This window comes from Pyrgilauda ruficollis, unplaced genomic scaffold (assembly GCF_017590135.1).
Source record: "Pyrgilauda ruficollis isolate IOZ18807 unplaced genomic scaffold, ASM1759013v1 scaffold9, whole genome shotgun sequence".
NCBI lineage: Eukaryota > Metazoa > Chordata > Aves > Passeriformes > Passeridae > Pyrgilauda > Pyrgilauda ruficollis.
The window spans coordinates 6,450,801-6,470,581 of NW_024531043.1; the positions used below are offsets into that span (position 1 = coordinate 6,450,801).

The window sequence follows — 19,781 nt, forward strand, 5'->3', positions numbered from 1 at the left end:
ATGCACTAGTTGTGGTTTGGTTTATTTCCAGGCAGAGATGTTTATTCAATATACTTTAAAGAGTGTGGTATTAAAAGGGTAAAGGAGACACCCTGTATCGGAAATGTACACAAATCCATTCAACAAAAAAAAGGTGCTTTGTAAGTTGTGAATTTATTTTGATAGCAGGCAAACTTTCTCCTTTTGAATTTATTATAAAGACAGCTTGCAATTCTGTATGTTGTTTCCTTCGTAGAAAATAGGTTTTTATTACATTCTTCAACTTAAATTCTTACTCAAATTCTCCCTCATGAAGACGACCAGGGCCAAATACTTTTTCTAGCAAATCTTTAAAAATTTTGACTTTTCAAGCACATCTTCTTGTCTTTCCTGTTTTTCTGGCATAGTTTCCTTCATGTCTTACATTCCCGGATCAGCAACGAGGGAGGGTGGGGGAAAGAAGAGAGGCGTCAGGTAGATACTGTCTTTGCAAGTCATCACTTTGTGTCCCTTTTAGTGGGTGGGGTGGGAAATCGATTCTCTCAGAGGTTGCGTTTTGTGGTGTGAACTAATGAATAATTTACAGAAGTGTCAGTGAACTCTGCTGGGTCACTGGTTGAACTAAGCTGTCTCTGCGTGAGGTAGGATCTTTTGGTTTCTTACCATCTCTCTCTTTTAAAGATTATTCAAGAATTATGTTCAGAAATTGGTCTCAGAGTAGGACTAGTTCAGAATTTAATCTATGCCTTTTTATTCGTTCCTTCCTTCCTTAACACAGATCTTCTGTTCATAGTTTGTCCTGAGCAAGTGATTGATTGCAAGTAAGAGAAAAAAACAGCAGAAACAGATGAAGCTTCAAGTAACACAAGTTCTTGGCTTAATTCAAATGCTTCAGCACATATTGCCAAAAAACCTGAGGGCAGAAAAGAGAGAAATGTGATAGACTTAACTGTTTCAGTTTTTGTGATGAGTTAAAACATCTTTGAAAGCTGAAAGGTTTTTTTAGTTTTCCTGATAACCTTTTAAGAGGCACTGTAAACACAAAATAGTCTAACTGCTTGTATTATCTGCTCAAATTTAGAGTATGACTTTGCTGGCCACCTTTCTTCTCTTTTAGCTCCTTCCTGTTTTAGATATTGCTAGGCAGTTTCCTGATTCAGGCACGAGTGGTGCTTCCTTGCTTCAAATTCCTCTTTTGCACGTTTCTCAGCAAGACAGACTAATTTGACTGTGGAAAACAGCAAATTCCCATAAAAGAAAATCCCTCCTGCTATTCTGAAAATGCAAGCTCAAAAGAATTTTCTTCCACTCGGTGTTTCACATGATCTGTGGGGTTTATGATAATGTGCTAGCTCTCCTGTCTCCCTTTGTTTCAGCTTTTAAAAACCAGTCTTTGTCCAGGATTATTAGAAGAAGGGAATGCCATTTGTTGTTATGCCAGGCAGGGGTTTAGGGGAAAAAGCTCTGGCTCCGTGCTATGCACAGCAAGTGGGAATGGCCCTGCCACGCTGCATCATGTGACTGCAGCTGGGAGCTCTGTCCATGAGCAAGTCTGCTCAAGTTTGTGCAGCCAGATCAGGGCTAAAGTGGCGACTGTCAGGGTGAGTCAGCCTGAACCAGCCACTTATCCTGAGCTGTTGCATTCATGTGATGTTGCTCCCAGGCTAATGCATCCTTGTTCTACACCTTCCCATAGATGTGCCCCGTGAATCCAGTACCTCATAGATATTCTGAAGTCTTTTAAGATCTTTGCCCTACATAAAAATTGTATTGCACCAATACATTTGTAGCTCTCTGCATTAATATCAGGGCAGATAATAATAATGTGTATTAATATCAGGGCAGATTTTTACTGTCTAGACAAGGATAAGTCATATAGATAGTATAGAAATTTACGCACTGTGGAGTTTGTAGCATTGTTAATACATTAGTAAAAAAACTTGCAAAAATATCCATACTTATATAGACCATGTGTTGGGCTAACAGGTAAATTAAAGAGAGGCATAAACCAATGTCTGTCAGGCTACCAAAGAAACTTCTCTTGGGGAAGAAAATATCCCATAACATATTACAAGATTTCAACTTTCTATTAACTTGAAAGCAATTTATGGACATTATCACACAGTTTGGGTGGCTTAACCAACTTACCCTCTAGCTTTGTCTAACTTGCAGTTATTACCATTTACCATTTTTACTTATGTAATGAAATATGTAGACAACAGCAAGGGTTACTTGCAGGCGTAGCTTTTATCACACAAGTAAACAACTGTGGGCAGGCAGAAGCAAGTTTGCTCCTCCCATGCTTCAAGCCTGAAGAATATAATTCAGCTCCAAGTTAGAAGACTTTTAAAAGTGTTGTCATGGGATGTTGCTCAATCTGGGAAGTATTGGCACTAAATTATGCTGCTAAGCAGAAGCTGGGCTGACACCACCCACAACTGGCTGTAGTTAACTGCAAGGACTTCTTCAAAGAGCTGCTGTATACTTACACAAGGTAAAACTCTATATTTAGTGCTTAGAGTAAGTTTTGCTGCTTTAAACTCTTTTCTCCACAGCCCAGCAGTAAAAAAATTTCTCTGCTAATTTGAATTGTGGGAGGCATCAGGGATCATGCAGACACAGCCAGCTTTTGACCAGACAGGAAATTACTGTCAGTGAAGCTGGACTGCAGTATTGCTTACTTCATTCTTTGTTGTGCTTGATGTCTGGATTATAAGAAAATATTTGCAGAGCTAAAGCTCTGTTGTACATGGAAGGGATAGTTCAAAGTTATTCTGTATTGACATTGGGGACTGTGCTGTTTTGCAGGGTCTTAGTTATGTTTTGTTTAAAGCTACTAGAAATATTTCAATCTTCACCCACCTATTTTTCCCCACAATTCTTTATTCAATTACTCTGCTTAAAATTATTTGATTTTCTGTTTTCATGCTCTCAGGGGGTCCCTAATTCTTTCCTCCTCTATCACTTGACAAAGCCTGAAGTTCTCAGAACTTCAGCTCCTGTTTCTGACACATTTGGTACAAACACATTCTTTAAGTCTTTAAAAAGTTTCTAGTCTTGAGCTTCAAACACTTGCTGACTAGGTTTGAGTTTTGCAGTGAGAATACAGGAGAGAACTATTACCATATTGTGTTTGGGATTTTTTGGTTTTCTTCTGATTTTCTTCGATGGTGCAATTTAATTGCATCTGGATTATATTGTTCCTACCTCGAAGAAAATAGTATAGACAGACAAGCCGAGAACAAGGTTTCCTAGAATAAGCCTCTTGTTTTATCTTAGAGCTGTTTGTAGAAGGATATTTTTCCAACTAGAAGCCACAGAAATTCAAATGTGCTATTTATAATGTATTGATTGCAGCTCCTCCTGTAGCTGCTATTAAGCCATTTGCTATACATACCTCGCCTGCCTCCAGCAGCACTCTATATTTAACCCACATGCCTAGGTCTTTTTCCTACCAATTCTGCTCTGGCTGTAGCATGCCATGTCTGAGCTGAAAAAAGAACTAAATCCCTTGGGCCAAATTCATTCCTGAAGTTGCTTGATTGAACACATTGCATTTATAGTGAGCACAGATTTGGCTCACACCTGACTTTGTCAGCATTCACTGTGCTGTAACTAAGTAACAAGAGCACTGTCGTTAGGGGACAGATGAATAGCTTTCTCTACGGTTATTAGAGCACCGAGCACCTTTAAGGAGTGCAGAATCTGTGAAAGGAGGAGTTGGGGAAAAGGACACCGCTCCTTTTAGAGAATGTGTAACAGAACTGATAAGCTATGCCTGTGATGTGATCGAATGTGACTGAATACTGCAGGCTCTTGGACTCTTATTCTGTAAAATCCACAGGAGAGCAGCACAGGAAAAGATCGGAGGGAACAGCTTCTGCTATACTAAGAAAGGTATATATTTATATTTTCTTATTTGTCAGGCTTGACATGATGTGTTATCTTAGACAACGTCACTATTTTAAACAGTGGTGCTTATGAAAGAAGTGGTGTTTTCCACATTCTGACTGGCACTCATTGTCAGGAAGCCAGTCCGTGGGCAGCAACAGCTTTCACGGAGAAAGAGCAGGACATATTTGTGTGTAGTGCATTTGTACTGTATTGTAAATCTTGACAGCTGAAAGAAGTGAGATGAGATAACCCTGACTAAATTGAAAATTTAATTTATGGCTATAAGTATGCTGGAATTTGGTATTCATTTATATAGAAGAAAAAGCTGAATGCAAGTCAAGCTTCACATTCAAGTTCAGTCACATCATTTGGCTGAATAGCTGCTTTTATAAGTGTTTTGCTGCAAATGTATTTTATGGAGGTTTTCATTCTCAAGAGGGAGTTCTGCTACTCCAAAAATCTCTGAAGAAGGGACAAAAAGCACGTACTTTTGCTTACCAGCCCTGTTGGTGCTTATAGAGTATCCTTCTGATGCCCATAATGGATATTTTTTTACTTTCTGTCCTTTACAAACAAACTCATATTTACCAATACTGTCAACGTCATACTGATAAACTCTGTAAACAACCTTAAACAACCTTTACTTTGTCTCTGCACTTCTGCTTACTCAGTCATGGGCTTCTCCAACAAAGCCCTCAGGGTCAGAACCACAGTTCTGCATTTGCACAGTTTTGCAGTATTGAAATACAAAAGAAAAAACTTTCTGGTTTACAGCTTTAGTTTGCATTAATGAGAAAAGAGTTTGATCACATTAACACTGCGAGCAACTTACTTACCACCCAAGTTTAGCAATATTTCTCAGCAGTCTGGTACCCAGCTTACATCTGCCAGTCTCATACTGTTGTCTTTCAGCATTCCTTCAGGATCACTGGAATTAAAAGTGACTGGGAATTTTTTTAAAAAAAAACATAATTTTGGCAGCAGTCCTTGAAAACAGACCTTAATGTATGAGGCCATTCTAAAGCTCTCTCAGAAAGCAATTTCTAGACAGAGACCCTCTATGCCCACTCCAGGCACTTTTCTGGGAAGAGCTTTCACCCAGGATTTGAAGCCAATCCCTACCCTGCTCTATCTCAGGCTCCCTCTTCCCACACAGTGTTTGATTACCTGCTATGCTGTGGTGAATCCCACCTTGCCTGGCGTGTTAGAGTTGTTAATTTTCATAGAAATAAGTCATCATTTCAGCAGAGATTTCCTTCCTAATCCTTCAGATCCCTCAGCAGGTGTCCTCACTACCAAGTTTCAGTTGTGCATTCCCCCCAGCCTGAAGAGCAGCCTGTGGACAGCAGAAAGCTGTGCTGGGAGAGAGACAGATTTACAGTAGATTAGCTGGTAGACTTGGAAGCAGGGCAGGAGCGTGCAGTGGGGATTTGGGACACTAAGGATTCAGCCATGTGATATAAGGAAGAGGCTGTGAAATAGGTCTGTCCTGACAACAGTTAGCCAGTTTGGTCTTTCTCTTCCACCCCTTTCTCCCTACCTTCATTTGGGGCAAAATCATTCAATAACAGCTTGATTTTACTCCCTGGGGAACATGAAAATCTTAGCTTAGAAAACTCTTCACAGACCAGCTCCTAGTGTGCTGTCAGGGCAGAAGGCTTTCTGCTTTTGTCAGTCCACTGCCTCCCAGGTAGGATTTGTTCAGTTCTGCTGAGCCACCCGAACCACTGGTTTTAAACACTGGTACAAATAGTACAAACACATCTGCAGTGCTCCAGTAGGAATAAGGACTATCAGAAACAAACACTCCCTAGGGGTACCTGAAAGGGTCTTATTCCTGAAAAGCTGTCTTTGCTTAAGGCTTGGTAAAGTGCATTTCTTATCCTTGAAGAATTCTCTCCCCCCAAACTCTGGCTTTAATCCTTCAGTGTGTTCACTAGGTCAGTCTGGATTAGAATGCTACAAATTCCTGTGGACCTGCTTATTGGATGGAGATGAGGCCTCACTGTGTGGCCAGTTCATTCTAAACACTGCACTTCCTTATGGGGCACACAAGCTTTATATAATCCTTCTGCTTTGGGTAATAGCACCGAATACCATCTAAAGAATGGCTACTGGGAAGGGAGTTTTAAGTGGGTAGCAATTATCCTAATTGAAATCTGTGCGGGGAGAATGAATTTAAACACCCTTATGAAGCTTATTTGATGGGGCTCCCAAGTAGGCAATATGCACTTTTCTGTTCTCTTCCTTTCATTCAGTAGGAAGAAACTTGTATTTGTTTCCTTTCAGCCTGAGAAGAGGGAAGACAAAAGGCTATGGGGGCAGAAAACAATCATCAGAACTTTGCATTTATAGAAGACAGAAATTTTTGTAATTGTGGCAGTGAAGCTAAATTACAGTAATTTGAAAAAAACTGAGAGGAAGATCTAGATTTCAGGCAAGAAATAATGAAAAATTATATAAAGTCTGTTCAGATTGTTTTCATGATGTCAGTGGAAAATCTGAATGTCAGGCTCCCAGACTAAGTTTCCATTGAAATACAAGCTATTCACATTTGGCAATATGATGATTATTCTTCACAAAACAGTTGCACTCACTTGAAAATACATAAACAGTAACGAAAGAATAGAAGGTAAAAAGATTTTTTTTGACCTTTAAATGTACTAAATTACGAAGCTGTTGAATTGTGTTGCCTACAGCAACAGGATACAATATGTTTGGCAGAAGTTAGTTTAGACTTTCTGACCAGAATACTCAGCCTTTCTTTCTCTGGGAAAACATCAAGAAAAACAAAATGCCACAAAAGAGAGATTGCCTCATTCCAGACAGCATAGGACTAAGAGTCAGAAACTCCAGTCCCAGCACAGCACAGATCTCCTCTGGCCTAGTGCAGAACATTGTTAAAATATGTGTAGAAATGTGCTGACTCTTCTGCATTGTTTTCACAATGCTTCATAAACAGCTAATATATCCTTACTAGTGTGCAAATCCTCTGCATACTTCAGTGCATCAGTGTCTAAAGGCATAATTTCAGCAGAAGCTGAAAAAGGTTGAATGATATAAACTTATCAAGTGCTCCCCATTCACCAGGTTATGTGAGTTAATAAAGTCAAAATTAGATTCTAAACCCTTTAGCACCAGAATGCTAAAGTACTGTCTGGATGTGTGGAGACTCGTAATGAACTCTTAAACAACCAACCAGTACTTGGCAGTTAGATTAAATGCATGAAAAATTATAGCAAGACTGCATGTACCATCTTTCCTCAGAGGCCTGAATTGTCAGCTGGCTGAAAGCCCTTTGGGAAAGCATTTGAAGCACTGCTTGTCTCCACATTTTCCCAGTTGTTCATAAACTCAAGAATAATAATGTCACATAGGCATTTGCTGTGCAGACAAAACTACTTTGCCTTTCCTCAGGTGTTATCCATACATTCATAGCAGGGACTTTTCTGAAAAAGATTGATTCAGCTTTACAATGCCTTGAAAGTTTACACAAGTAGCAGTAACTTTAACTCTTGTGGCAACACAGAGGAAGATAAAACAGCCAATCCAAGGCCAGATTAGAAAAAAATGAGACTCACAGCTAAGTCCCCTGGCTCAGGGTCACAAAGTTTACTCTCATTCCAGCCCTGGAGAATAGCAGGCTAATGGATGTGCTGTCTTTGTACAAAAGGGTGGAGTTTTTGTGATAATGTTTAGGACTTAATTTTCAATACAAAGCAAAGCAGTATCAGTTTATCCAAGCTAAAACTGTAATGAGAAGCTCTGTAATTAGGCTTAGTAGGATTCATCTTGATTAGAAAAATGTTCTATCCAGCAGTTTTCCACCTCACAAGTATTTCAATGTTTGTCATCTCTTATTTTTGCATCTGTAGGAAATGATGTCTTGTTAATTACTCATAATGTAGTGAAATGTAAGAAGAGTTAAATAGTCAAACTTGATACTTCTTTAATCCACTGAGTGTGAATCTCACTAGGGTATGTGCTTTTGTTAAAACTTAGACCATTTAAAGGTGCTTACTTTCACATTCTTATTTTTCTTCTCAATAAACAAAACATCAGTTTTTAGCAAAGGAATGTTGGTTTGGAATCAGAGAAGCAGTTGCAATCAGTAGTTTACATCACATTTCCATACAGCTTCCTCTAACAGTGCTATGAAAACTTTGTACAGTTTTTACAAAACACTGAAAAAGATCTCAGTTCAATCTGGTTACTTGGATTTACCTTAAAAATGGATGTTACCAATTGTTCTAATCCTTATTTTTTCACATCAGGGAATTCTAGGAGCAATTATTTTTTAGCAGAGGTTGGAAAAATGTACCAGAAGGATTGATAAATAGCATTAAAGATCCTTATTATAACCTTTGGTGAAATGGCTGGAGTCAGCTGCATGAGAATAAAGAACAGGATGTATTGGTTTGGGCTCCATCACATGGGCATTTTATGATTTTAGAAAAACTGAAAAATTTACTATCATATGATAGTAAGGGGATACTGAATCCCCTAACTTGACATCTGTTGGCATAATAGCAGATCCCTAAGTCTGAGCCAGTTTTCATGGTTTCTTTTAAAGCCATTGGAATGACTTAGGTATTTCATCTCCACAGCAGATTCCCACATTTTGTGTCCGCTTCTCTCTTTGAAAATGTCTTTTTAAATCTCTGTAATCTGAAACAGAGGTACTCCCATTCAAATGCTGATTGTTTGATTATGGTGTACATCAGGGGAAAACTGCTGAGCTGCATTATCAAGTTATGATTTGGTCTTATGAAACCTGCCAAAATGAGTAAGATTAGATGCATAAGAAAATAACTCAGTGCTTTAGAAAGACTCATCAGTAGTTTGACAGGTTTGGACATGAAATTTTAATATGTTTTCTTTTAAACTCTGTCTTCTCAAAACCAGATGTACTGATACATGTTATTCATTCCTTCCTATAATGTTGTCCCTCCAGTTTTCTGTTTATTCCCTTGCTGAATTTTTCATTTCCCTGCTATTTTCCACTTCAAATTCTAGCTTTCAAAGAGAAGGCTCCCTTTATTATGGTGTTTCTAAAGCACAGAAGAGGTTGCAGTGCTAACCTGTGTATTTGGAACCTCAGTATAAGCTTTAAATAATAAGAGTGGCTGCCTTGTAATAAGTGGTTATGGGAAACTTGACTGTATGCAAGTTTTATTGCATACTTAATGAATCTCATGAATCCACATTAAAGCTAAAATTACTGTTGCATTTTCTAAAGCTGTCATAACACGACTGTCTCCTAGGTAGTGGTAGTTTTAAATTGGTTGAATTACACACTTAATTTTCATATCAAATATTTTCCAGCTAAGAATATGAAAGCAATTACCTATTTTGGTACAGATCTTTTTTCCCTCTGGGTGCATGACCATCACCATGCCTCTTGCTCTTGGCAGACTGCCTTTACAGTCTGCTGCTGTCACTAAATTTATTTTCACACCTAAGAAGACAGAAATAAAGAAGGACAAACTTTGAAAAATACTATGTTAAAAAAAAAAAAGAAAACCAAAAGTGTCCTTTTCTCTCTTTTTAGAAGGTACCTTCTCTGGAAAGTAGTTTTCAGAATAATTGCCTCCTGAAGGAGTTCTGCTAAGAACAACCCATACTGCCAGTTTATGAAGGTGCTGGAATGTTATACAGAGATATTAACAATAAAAAAATTCCAGTAGTTGAAAAACATTGATACTTCAAAAATTAAGTGAACTCATCTAGGAAGGAAAAAATCAGCATGTACTCCGTAGGTTGTTTCTACCTGTGGCCAACCTCTGGGGAGGCAGGTGGGCTCTGCTCTTACGTGTGGTACCTCTTATGTGTGGTAGCATTCATGTGGGATTCAAGTGCAAAGATCTGAGGCACTGTAAAAAGTGGATCCCTCTGAGTATTTGATTCAGTCAGTCTGAAAAAGAAGTCTCAGCATTCCTGCAGGACAGGGAGCAGGGCTGAGTTAGCCTACAGAGGCTGTCTCTCCCTGTTTGGAGAAATCTCATTAAATGGTCTCATATCAATGCTAAGCAATAAGGGAGGAAAGCTTTTCCCCAAAAATACACTACCTAGTTCATCCTGCTGCTCCCATCCACTCTTGCTGTCTAACAGATCCTTGAAGGCAGCCCCAAGCATGCTGGCAGGATCTCATAGTGCTGAAGCAACAGCCTGTGGTAAGGCCTGCTCAGAGAATGCCAAAGTATCCATTGTAACAGAGAATTATGTCTGGCAGTGGTCTGCAGTAATTCTGAATGCCAGCACTCTTCAGTGCTAGAGGGACCTGACTGTAGCTGGACTGCCACCAAGTGAGTCACGGGTTTGCAGGGTCACAGTTTCATGTGTCCAGAGGCAGGAAAGTTAGAGATCTGCTGGCCTTAGGAAGTGTTTTCTGGGCTCCATCCATTCATTGCAGTTCAGAATAATTATCTCTCACCTGTGTCAGTAATCCGAATCCATCAACAACAACCATATAATCAACTAAGCCATGAAAGTCAAGTAAAGACCAGTCAAGTGAAGCTAGAGAGATATTTAATGTTAAACTAATGATCTTTCCATAGCTCTATTGAAGTTTTTAGTGGAGAAATAATGTCAAAAATTTTCATGTAGAAAAACTAAAAAGAGCTGAAGTCCCATCTGAAAGGTGCAGGACAATTGGGCCTGGTCAGTAGAACTACTTCTGCACAGAGGGAAGGAAGAAAAATTGACATCCAGGCCTTCATGATCCTGTTGAAGTAATGAAGCAGGCTCATATTAGCTAGGAAAAAATATTCAGAAGGTCCAAGAAACAAGATATTAATGTGCTAATGACACTGGCAGGCTCTGAAAGGAAAGGTCTCAGGTCAGACTTTGCAAGAGAAGCATTAAGGGTAACTGTTAACATTGGTGACTGCTTGAAAACAAAAGAAATAGACTTTTAACAGCTCCAAACAAATCATACTTGCTCTGCAACCAAGATAAGAGAATGACTGAACAAAATCAGCTGTACTGTATCTTGAGCATATCTCCATGGAAACTCAGTCATCTTCTGAAGTCAAAATGTGTTCTGCATGATGATTCAAAATTTAAGTAGTGGGATAGATTTTCCCCATGTGTATATGCCAAATCCCACTACAGAATAGAGGTCAGACCATCCATAAAAATAGGATTTTTCTGGGACAATATTTGGGGAAACAAAAAAGAGAAGCAAGAACAAGTAGGAAGAGATTCGGAGGAATGTTGTTATCTCCTAGAATGAGACCCTTTGTCAATGACCCTTTGTCATTGGTCTTGGGTAATTTAGGCAAAATTTTTGAGGATGTTGTAGCTCCTGTTGGAGCTGGAAGCTCCTTGTGCAGTGGCATGCTTGGAGCCAGGACTGAGCAGCTCTGTGGGGGAAGGGACCAGAGCATTAAATAAAGCTACTTGTTGACTGCCTGTAGAATTGGCTTCTAAAGGAAGTGCTATGGAGCACCATCCATTACCAAGTGACAGAGAGCCTTTTACAGCTACTTTAGACAAAATCATAATTAAACTCTGCGTGTTCCTGTTCAGCATGGTTGGTTGTGGGTTATTTAGTTCAATATTTACAAAAGGACAGCCCTCTCCTGTGCCACCTTAACCCTCTGTTGTTTTCCTCTTTTCTTCCAGATGCTGGAGAGCTCTTCAGTCCCTTTGTTCATTGTCTTCATCCTCGTTTTCATTTTGCTGGTCATTGTGTTGCTCATCAGGAAAAATGCCACTGCTGCCCTTGTCTGGAATGAAATAATCCGGGAGAAAGTAACCAATTTCATCATGAATCAGAGCAAAGAGCAGAGGATTTTAAATTTTGTGCTGCAGAATGCAGTCAGAGGAGACCCCAGTAGTGTGCTGGACACTATAGATAAATACTGCTCCCAGAAAGAGTGGGCCATGAACGTGGGCGATGAGAAAGGTAATTGCAGCAGGGCTCAGCATCTGAAAAGATCCTTCAAGACTAGCACAGTACAGGATATCTGATTGTATTCACATGGCAACTTCCTTCTGCTGCTGCAAAAACCCCAACCCACAGAGCCTTGCGGTCAGCAGAGTAGCTCTGTGAACAGTTGTGCCTGCTTGTGCAGAAGTTTTTGAGGAGGGGTATCCAGTGACTCATCCAGAAAGTCACAGCACCAGATGTGGGTTTCTGTGTTGTGCACATTGCAAGTGTGTAAGCAGAGAGTGGCAACTTATGGGAAAAATCCAGGGTTGCATTATACCTCACTTTTTACATAGGGTGCCTTCAAGGCATAATTCATTATGTTAAATACTTTCAGATCCTTAACAATAAGATAGCAAATTGAAAAAACCCCAGAATTGTTTAACTATATGAATGTTGTGTATACAAGCATAAATTAGAAGTTTCTGTTGAAGGGAGAAATCCTGTCCATGTCATACAATATCAGACATTGTTACTATTTAGCAAGTAAATCATCTTGTTCTTGTCTCCTAAAGAAAAATATGGAAACAAAACCTCTTTTTCATAGCTGCAGGAAAGCAGCAATCTTTTCAAAAAACTATAGTGGCAAAATGTTAATATGTTCCCTTATGAATTAGAAACAAAAGTACCTCTTGCTGGGAAATTTCTGGGGAAATTTGCTTAGTCTGGGATTAACATAGCTAATGAAAAACAACTGTAAGCATTGTAATAAAAATGCTCTTCTGACATGTGTAGTTTTTTAAAGTAGCTCCTCAGCATACCTGGCTGGGGTGCTTAGGGGAGCAGAACTGTGGGTCATGGCTGAGTAGGAATACTTAAACTTCCACTACTTTTTGAGTTTAGTTATCAAGTTTCTAGCCATACAAATAAGAGGAAATTTCTCACAAATATATCTCACAAATAAATCCTTTCATTCAAAAGGACTGAATATAGTCACTGTCACTTCTTTTTGGGAACATTGTTAGCAATTGACTAATATTTTCCACCCCACAAATTCATGCAGTGAAACCAAATATTTTGCAGCTTTGTAAGTACACTTTTCTTTTTTCCTTTAAAGATGAGTATTTGGAATAAGAAATTTTGTATCAGACTACAGCAAGTAACATTAGCAGCAAATATGAGCACTCAAAATCCAGGAGTTACATATTTCACAAATATGGCCAGTTTCTGCAGTAAATTCTTGGAAAAAATGACTGCATTTCCCCCTTCTAACACTATAAATTAGTTGATTCAGGGAATTACATAAATTTTATTCAGGGAATATAAGTTAATTCAGGGAATTCATTATTCAGAAATGTGTATATTGTGAAACTGAGATTTCTTTTAGTTGAAAGTTTGCACCTGGAAACTTAAAATGTCCATGATTAACTTGATCACAAGCCAGTTTGCAAAGTATACAGAATATAATTTGACATGAACTCTTAATTTTTGAATGTCTTGAGCAACTGAGTACATGAATTTTTTAAGTTTCTTGTCACTAACTTGCTCTTCTGTATATGAACCAGCTTGATTTTGTCAGTAGGTAATCTTTTCCCATTTTAATCAGGTAAAATTCTGGACAAGACAGTGGAAGAGGCCAATCCATCAGTTGCCCTGGAGCTGGGAACGTACTGTGGCTACTCAGCAGTGAGGATTTCTCGGCTACTGAAGCCAGGAGCTCGTCTGCTCACTGTGGAGTTCAACCCAAAATTTGCTGCTATAGCTAAACAGATGATTGAGTTTGCTGGAGTACAAGATAAGGTAAATACCATTTTGTCTGTAACCACTACAGCAAAACTGGTTAGATTTTGTTTTGTTTTTTTCTTGTACCCATGGGCCTTTATAAATTTAACCAGCTCCATGCTTAGTTACAGTGCCTGACCTTTCACAGCAGGACTTCACTATGTTGCCTTACAAAAGCCAGAAGAATACTGGGTTTCTCAATATAAACTAAAAGGTTCAAATTGGTGTCAAGACTAACTACGAAAAAACCATAGTTCAATTTGTTACAAAAGCTCACAGGAATCAGTTGTATTATGTGCAGTGGACTTCAAATGAGACGTATTTACCCAAATCTAGCTGGTCACAGTACCCATACCTAAGTTTGGTGCAGTCAGAGGTGTCTTGACTCTCTATAGCTGGTTGAGATGCAGGCATTTCCAGTCTATATCCCCCCTCAGGTTGGGGGATTCGTACCTAAGAAGTGCCTGTCTTTTCAGTAGACATCTCACTTTAATGGAGCTGGAAACACTGGAAAGTGGACTGGAAATAAGTCTCACCAAGGGACCTTCTAATGTGTTTCTTAACTTCTTGAAGAGAACCTGAAGTACCAGTGACATCTAAAACTGCATTTCCCCATCTGACTTAATCTCCTGATCAGCTATGAGTCATAAAACAGACATTTCCTCACCATTTTTTCCTCCTCTCTCAGTATATGGTGTTTGCCTAACAAAAATCCACGTGCAGCAGCTGCTTTCAGTTTAACAGTAGTTACTCCAATAAACCTGTGAGGAAGATGTAACAGCCTCTGTCCTGTCTGTTCCCTCTCCTGGCCATATAAATTTTACATACTGTAGCCTCCATCTTTTTTCTAACCTAACCGGTTCTCTGCATTTTTTGCTTCCCTTGGACTACAAGACTCAACTGAGATGTAACTAAAAAAAAAAGTAATCAAAACCACTGTTTTCAACAGGAGATTTCTATGCTTCCAGTAAAGACACACATTATACAACAAAAAAAACTGGGTCACTTTTTCTGTTGTTAATTTAAAAAACCAACAAAATCCAAACCACTGAAATTCATATTTTGAAATTTAACTGAGTTGGTTTGTCAAAAATAAAAAGTACATTTGACCTAACCCTACCAAATAATTCAATTGACACAATATTGAGCTATAAACATGATCCCTGATGCCTGGCTACAATTCAGAATGAGCTGTGAGCATGTGACTTTTCTTAATGGTTTGCAATTCATCACATGGATTTGTATTCCAGGTAAAACTCCTTGAAGGCCCTTCAGAGGAAATTATCCCCCAGCTGAAAAAAAAATATGAAGTGGATACTCTGGATTTTGTCTTCCTGGACCACTGGAAAGACAGATACACACCAGACACCATCCTGCTTCAGGTCAGTTTGCACAATTCCAGTCTTAAAAGTAAAGCAGCAAATATCTTCATGTCTGTGAGGCTTCTATTTATGAGTGACCTCATGTGATGTAAAATGAAGTCTGGCAGCCTTACAAGAAAAGAGAATTTGAAGGACAGACCCTAAACTTTTGTTAAGGACAAGTGCCAACACTACATAGCTCAGGACTCATTGAGTACTGCTGAACCATTCTGTTTCCTGAACATACAAGTGTGCAGTAGAAATCCTACCTGGAGGAGTAGGCCTGAGTCTTACACTCCCAGGAGTGTGTGCATCGTCACCAACCAGAACACTTGACCAAAGCCCATCCTGCTCCTGGGAGCAGGTGAGACTTGAGACCTGCATATCCCAGCTCCACACCTCTCTGATTTCCTCAGTACCCTTTTTTTTTTGCCTCGGTCTATGGTGCCAGCAGAGCCATTTTGGTAGCATGGCTATGGTAGCACAGAGTATGACTTGTCTTGGAGTCCTTGCACTGCACCTAATTAATTGGCTGCAAAGAAATGTTAAGAAGAGTGCAGACTGGCCCAGCCAGGAATTTCCTAGGGAAATTCTATGTCCAGCCCCAAATGTGTAAAAATTATGCTTATTTTTTCTCAAGCTGCCTTAACCATTGCTGTGGGTATTGCAAAATAAGTTGGCTGTAACAGCAGTAGGCAGTGGCAAAGGACTTCTGGATAGGAAGGTATTTTCAGGTGTTAAATAACTGAGATTGACAACATCCGTGCCTATAAACACAGCACATACACTCTCCTAGCATACTTCTACGGAAGTATCATTTTTCAATTATTTTCTTCACAAATAAATCTACTTTTTTTGAGCCTGCCTCTTAAATTGAGAACCTGCCAAATACTTCCTGACCCCTGCCTGAGGACTACAACACTATTTTCTGACCCAGCCTCCCTGGTTTTTTAGTTTTAAGCCCTGGCCTCCAGAAAGCGGTTTGAAAAGGAAATTTGTTTGGGGTTATGAACAGCTAGTATTGAATTTACACAGCAGTAGCTGAAGAAAATATTCCCTCAGTACAGTTATTTTGTATTCAGAGAATGCTTTCTTTTAAACTGCCTGTGTAAGGATGACTGAGCTCTTTCCACAGTACATCCTTATCAGAACTTAACCTCCCAATACAGCCAAAACAAACAGACGGTTTAGTTCCATGGCAGTGGTCAGTTTGATGCAACTGTGATACAAAGTTGCAAAAAAACTCCCATGAAATTAAGAGGCAAAAGACAAAGAAAAGATCCTCAGATTTCCTCAGATGTCACAAACCTTCTAAAATGTATTCTCAGCAGATATTGCAGTATGAATAGTGAATATGAAGTATGAATTTATTCAGATGAAATATGTATATATTGGAAGTGGTCCAGACAAAAAAGCCAGACTTGAAGAGCATCTGAAATCCTGATGACCAGTGGAAAATCCAGTATGTTGTCTCTTTTAAGCTTCTGTAAGCTGTGCAATAGAAACAGACTGGAGGGTATTTGACCTGTCTTTAAAATCACTTCTACTGTGCTGACTGGTGTTCAGTCCCCAGAGGCAAGAGCAAAAAGCACAACGGCTTCTGCAGGACACTCATCAGCAGAACTGCTCTCACAGACTGGGAGTGACCAAAAACACCCCATGTTTGGCTACAGCTACTGCCTGTAACCACAGGATAACAACAAGCTGATTTAGCTACAGACTTTGTTTTAAAACAGCTGGTAAGCCCAGATAAGCAACCAGTAAAAATTAGTTTTTTAGGTTTACTGAAGATAAACATTGCACTTGAAGTGACTATTTCTAGTTAGTTATGTCTTATGGAAATTTGTCAGAGGGATCTTCATTGTGGGAAAACCTTGCTTCATGCCCAGATCCCAAACAAAATGGCAGGAAGTTGTTCAAGATGAAAGGAAAACAAGCACAGAAAATCTTTCATTCTTTTAGCAGTTTTGGAGTCTGACTGAGACTGGCCAAAGCAGTACATGCTACTCTCAGGTGACCTAAAGAGCTACTACAACAGTTTAATGCCATATTAAAAAAAAATTTAAACATGAGGCATGACAGCCAAAACAAAGCCACCTTACTGATCATACAGACATAGCTGGAAAGAAGCTGAGGAGCAAAGTACACACTTCCACTTGATTGGCTGTTTCAGAATCAGCATCTCTAATGTTGTACTTAAAGAGAAAAACTTAGCAAATGAGCACAAAGGACCCGAGAGTTACTCAGCTTCTCCCATGTCTCTCTCACCTTCCAGACCTGTACCACAATGGGTTTTTGGATGCAGGCATGCGAGTATACCTGGTTAACATGAAAGTACATTACATTCAAGCCAATGTCTGCCTAACAGCCACTATGAAGCCATTTCTCTTCTTTTTAGGAATGCAACTTGCTGAGGAAGGGCTCAGTTCTTCTGGCTGACAATATAATTTTCCCAGGAGCTCCAGATTTCCTTAACTATGTCCGCAAGAGCCCCCATTTCCAATGCACTAACTACCCATCTCATCTGGAATATATGCAAGTGGAAGATGCCATGGAGAAGGCTGTGTTTTTGGGATAAAGAGTCATTAACAATCAACTTTTGTTTCAAATGATGTAAATGCAACTGCACAGGTTAACTTGTCTATGCTTTACCAGTTTTTTTATTACTATTATTTTTTTATTTTGGAGCTTGTAATTAAACAAGCATTAGTGATCTTTTTAGGCAAGGTAGAAACCAAAATATGGTCTGTGCCATGGTTCCACATTGATTTGGCAAACCCAAGGTGATGCAGATTGCCTTGCCTTGACCAACACATCATCAAACAACAGTCTGGCATTTTGAACTCAACTTGAACAACCACAGTTTAGGTTTAGGGTGGAGAAATACGCTGCAACTTCTGAAGACTTGTGTCCCCAAGCTAAACTCATTAATCATTAGCAAGAGTGGAAAAAAACATCCATGTTGCAAAAAAAGACCATTTCATGTGCCCTATTTTTGCTAAATTACTAGCATGCCTCTTGATGCAGTGAAAGCTCCTGTTGTGAGATCAGATACTTCTTTGCACATTTAGTGCAAAAGTTAATCATCTCTATGTGAGAGAAGAGAGCACACACTGAAAGAAGGCAGACCCATGCAGTGATGAGAACAACAAAACAGAATTTTGAAAACACAAACAAATAAAATTATTAATCTGCCCATGCAGAGGCAGGGAAAACTGAAGTAGTAAACAGATTAAAATAAATACAGTAACAGGTAACAAAAGGAGCAGACTCTTTCCAAAAGAATACAAAACTACATAATATTTGACCTTGATGAAACGCTGGTTTTCCCTCATTATACTGTACATACATAGTACGTGCTTTTAGGGGCAGGGCAAGCTGCTTACTCTGAAATGCTGGGTATGTTTAAGATGCTGTACAGAAATAAAGTCCAGAGAGAATGGGTTTTAGCAGGTGGTTCCTGCATGCTCTGGTTAACCTCAGTGCTGTTACACCATGTGAATAGTGTGGGTTGTCATTGAGAAGATTCAAAGCCAAATATGAAGTCTCTAACTCACCTGAACAATGCAGAAATTCCGTGGCAGTTCCTAGCATGTCCTGCTGTGATTATATAAGGCAGCAACAGTCACATTTCTAAATAAAAAGTAAGAAACAACAGAGCAGGGGCATGACATTCATTTTTCCGATGAATTCTGTACTGCATGTGAGGCTTCCAGATGTGAAACAGACACAGAAAGATCCAATAGTTAAAAATCAGAGTGAAAATCAAGGACAACCATTCTTGTCTTTCCCAGTATGAATTTTTTCAAGCCTGTTATGAGTTTCTTCCTTGTATAGCCCACCTTACTGCAGTGGTCCCTGCTCTGGCCTGTATGCTGCAGAATAATCCACCTCCGGGACACTAGTAAGGAACAGAGGATCACCAAAAGAAAACTAGAACAGGCTAAGAGTCAGTTTAGAAATGGACCAAGCAAGCCACGGTGACCCAGCCAGTTTGTAAAGCGTGCATTTCAAAGGGACAGGAGAAGGCAACATATCAGAGTTTTCCTGACAAGGTAACTCTGTCATATATAATGAAAGACACAAGAGTTCCTGTACTGGGTTAGATTATGCAGAAGCAGCATCAGGTGACTCTGCTGTGCTGTTCTGTGTAGAGCCAACACTGAGTTCTAACACCTCCATCTTGTACTGTAAGTCAGTGATTAGTTCTGTAACATTGCTGAGCAGCACATCCTCTTGGTATTCAGCACAACTCCAAGTCATTGGACCAAAGTCCTTCAGGTGGTTGGAAACAATTTTTGCAAAATTTGCAATGCAAAATAATCTTCAACTACATTTACTGGCATATACAAGTTTCTAGGGAAAACTGGAAAATCTGGATACCTATGGTGGACCAGAAAATTTGTCTGTACATCTAATGTCTTGACTCCAAAGAATCCTCGCTTGTGTTTAGCCCTGAACACCTTTGCACCCAACAGACAGTCCTGTCACAGCAGGGCACATCCCCCAGGCTGATGAGCAAACCAGTCTCAGAAGGATGAGTAAGAGTAAACAGGTAGAGTCTTCTGCATTTTCCAAGAGCGGATCAGAATAATGGCCAAAATTACTGTTCAAGAGACTGTCAAGAAGATTAGAAAAGGTGGGAACCTGTTCGGTGGCTATTTCAAAAGATGAAGTAGTGAATAATGTATTTGTAATACATATGGCAAATGTAACAGCCACCTTTTAGTAAAAAAAAGTATTTTAATTAATTAGAAAGCATCTTCTACATGGCAAATTGTAAAAATAAACACAATGTATGTTCTAACAGAATATCTGCAGAATTCCATATGTAAGAAAAATTTTTCCACTTCACTACATTTTTGAAATGTTCTTAATTATTGGTGGCAAGG

The 19,781-nt window shown here is 39.3% G+C and overlaps 1 protein-coding gene across 8 annotated transcripts in view; it reads left to right on the forward strand.

Moving 5' to 3' along the window:
* COMT (catechol-O-methyltransferase) overlaps nucleotides 1-19,781 on the forward strand; it is a 52,201-nt gene that overhangs the window by 3,729 nt on the left and 28,691 nt on the right. For 4 of the 8 annotated variants that reach the window (XR_005956923.1, XR_005956924.1, XM_041488489.1 and 1 more), the window contains exons 1-4: nucleotides 9,492-9,512; nucleotides 11,500-11,782; nucleotides 13,353-13,546; nucleotides 14,779-14,910. Coding sequence is in view for 6 of the 8 variants with exons in the window: in XM_041488489.1 (XP_041344423.1) it covers nucleotides 9,507-9,512; nucleotides 11,500-11,782; nucleotides 13,353-13,546; nucleotides 14,779-14,910 (615 nt within the window). In the remaining 2 variants the exon portion in view is untranslated. Of the gene's footprint in view, nucleotides 1-2,269; nucleotides 2,474-3,823; nucleotides 3,877-9,491; nucleotides 9,513-11,499; nucleotides 11,783-13,352; nucleotides 13,547-14,778; nucleotides 14,911-17,287; nucleotides 18,547-19,781 lie in introns of those variants that run through there. The other 4 variants (XM_041488485.1, XM_041488486.1, XM_041488484.1 and 1 more) reach the window with 4 other exon arrangements.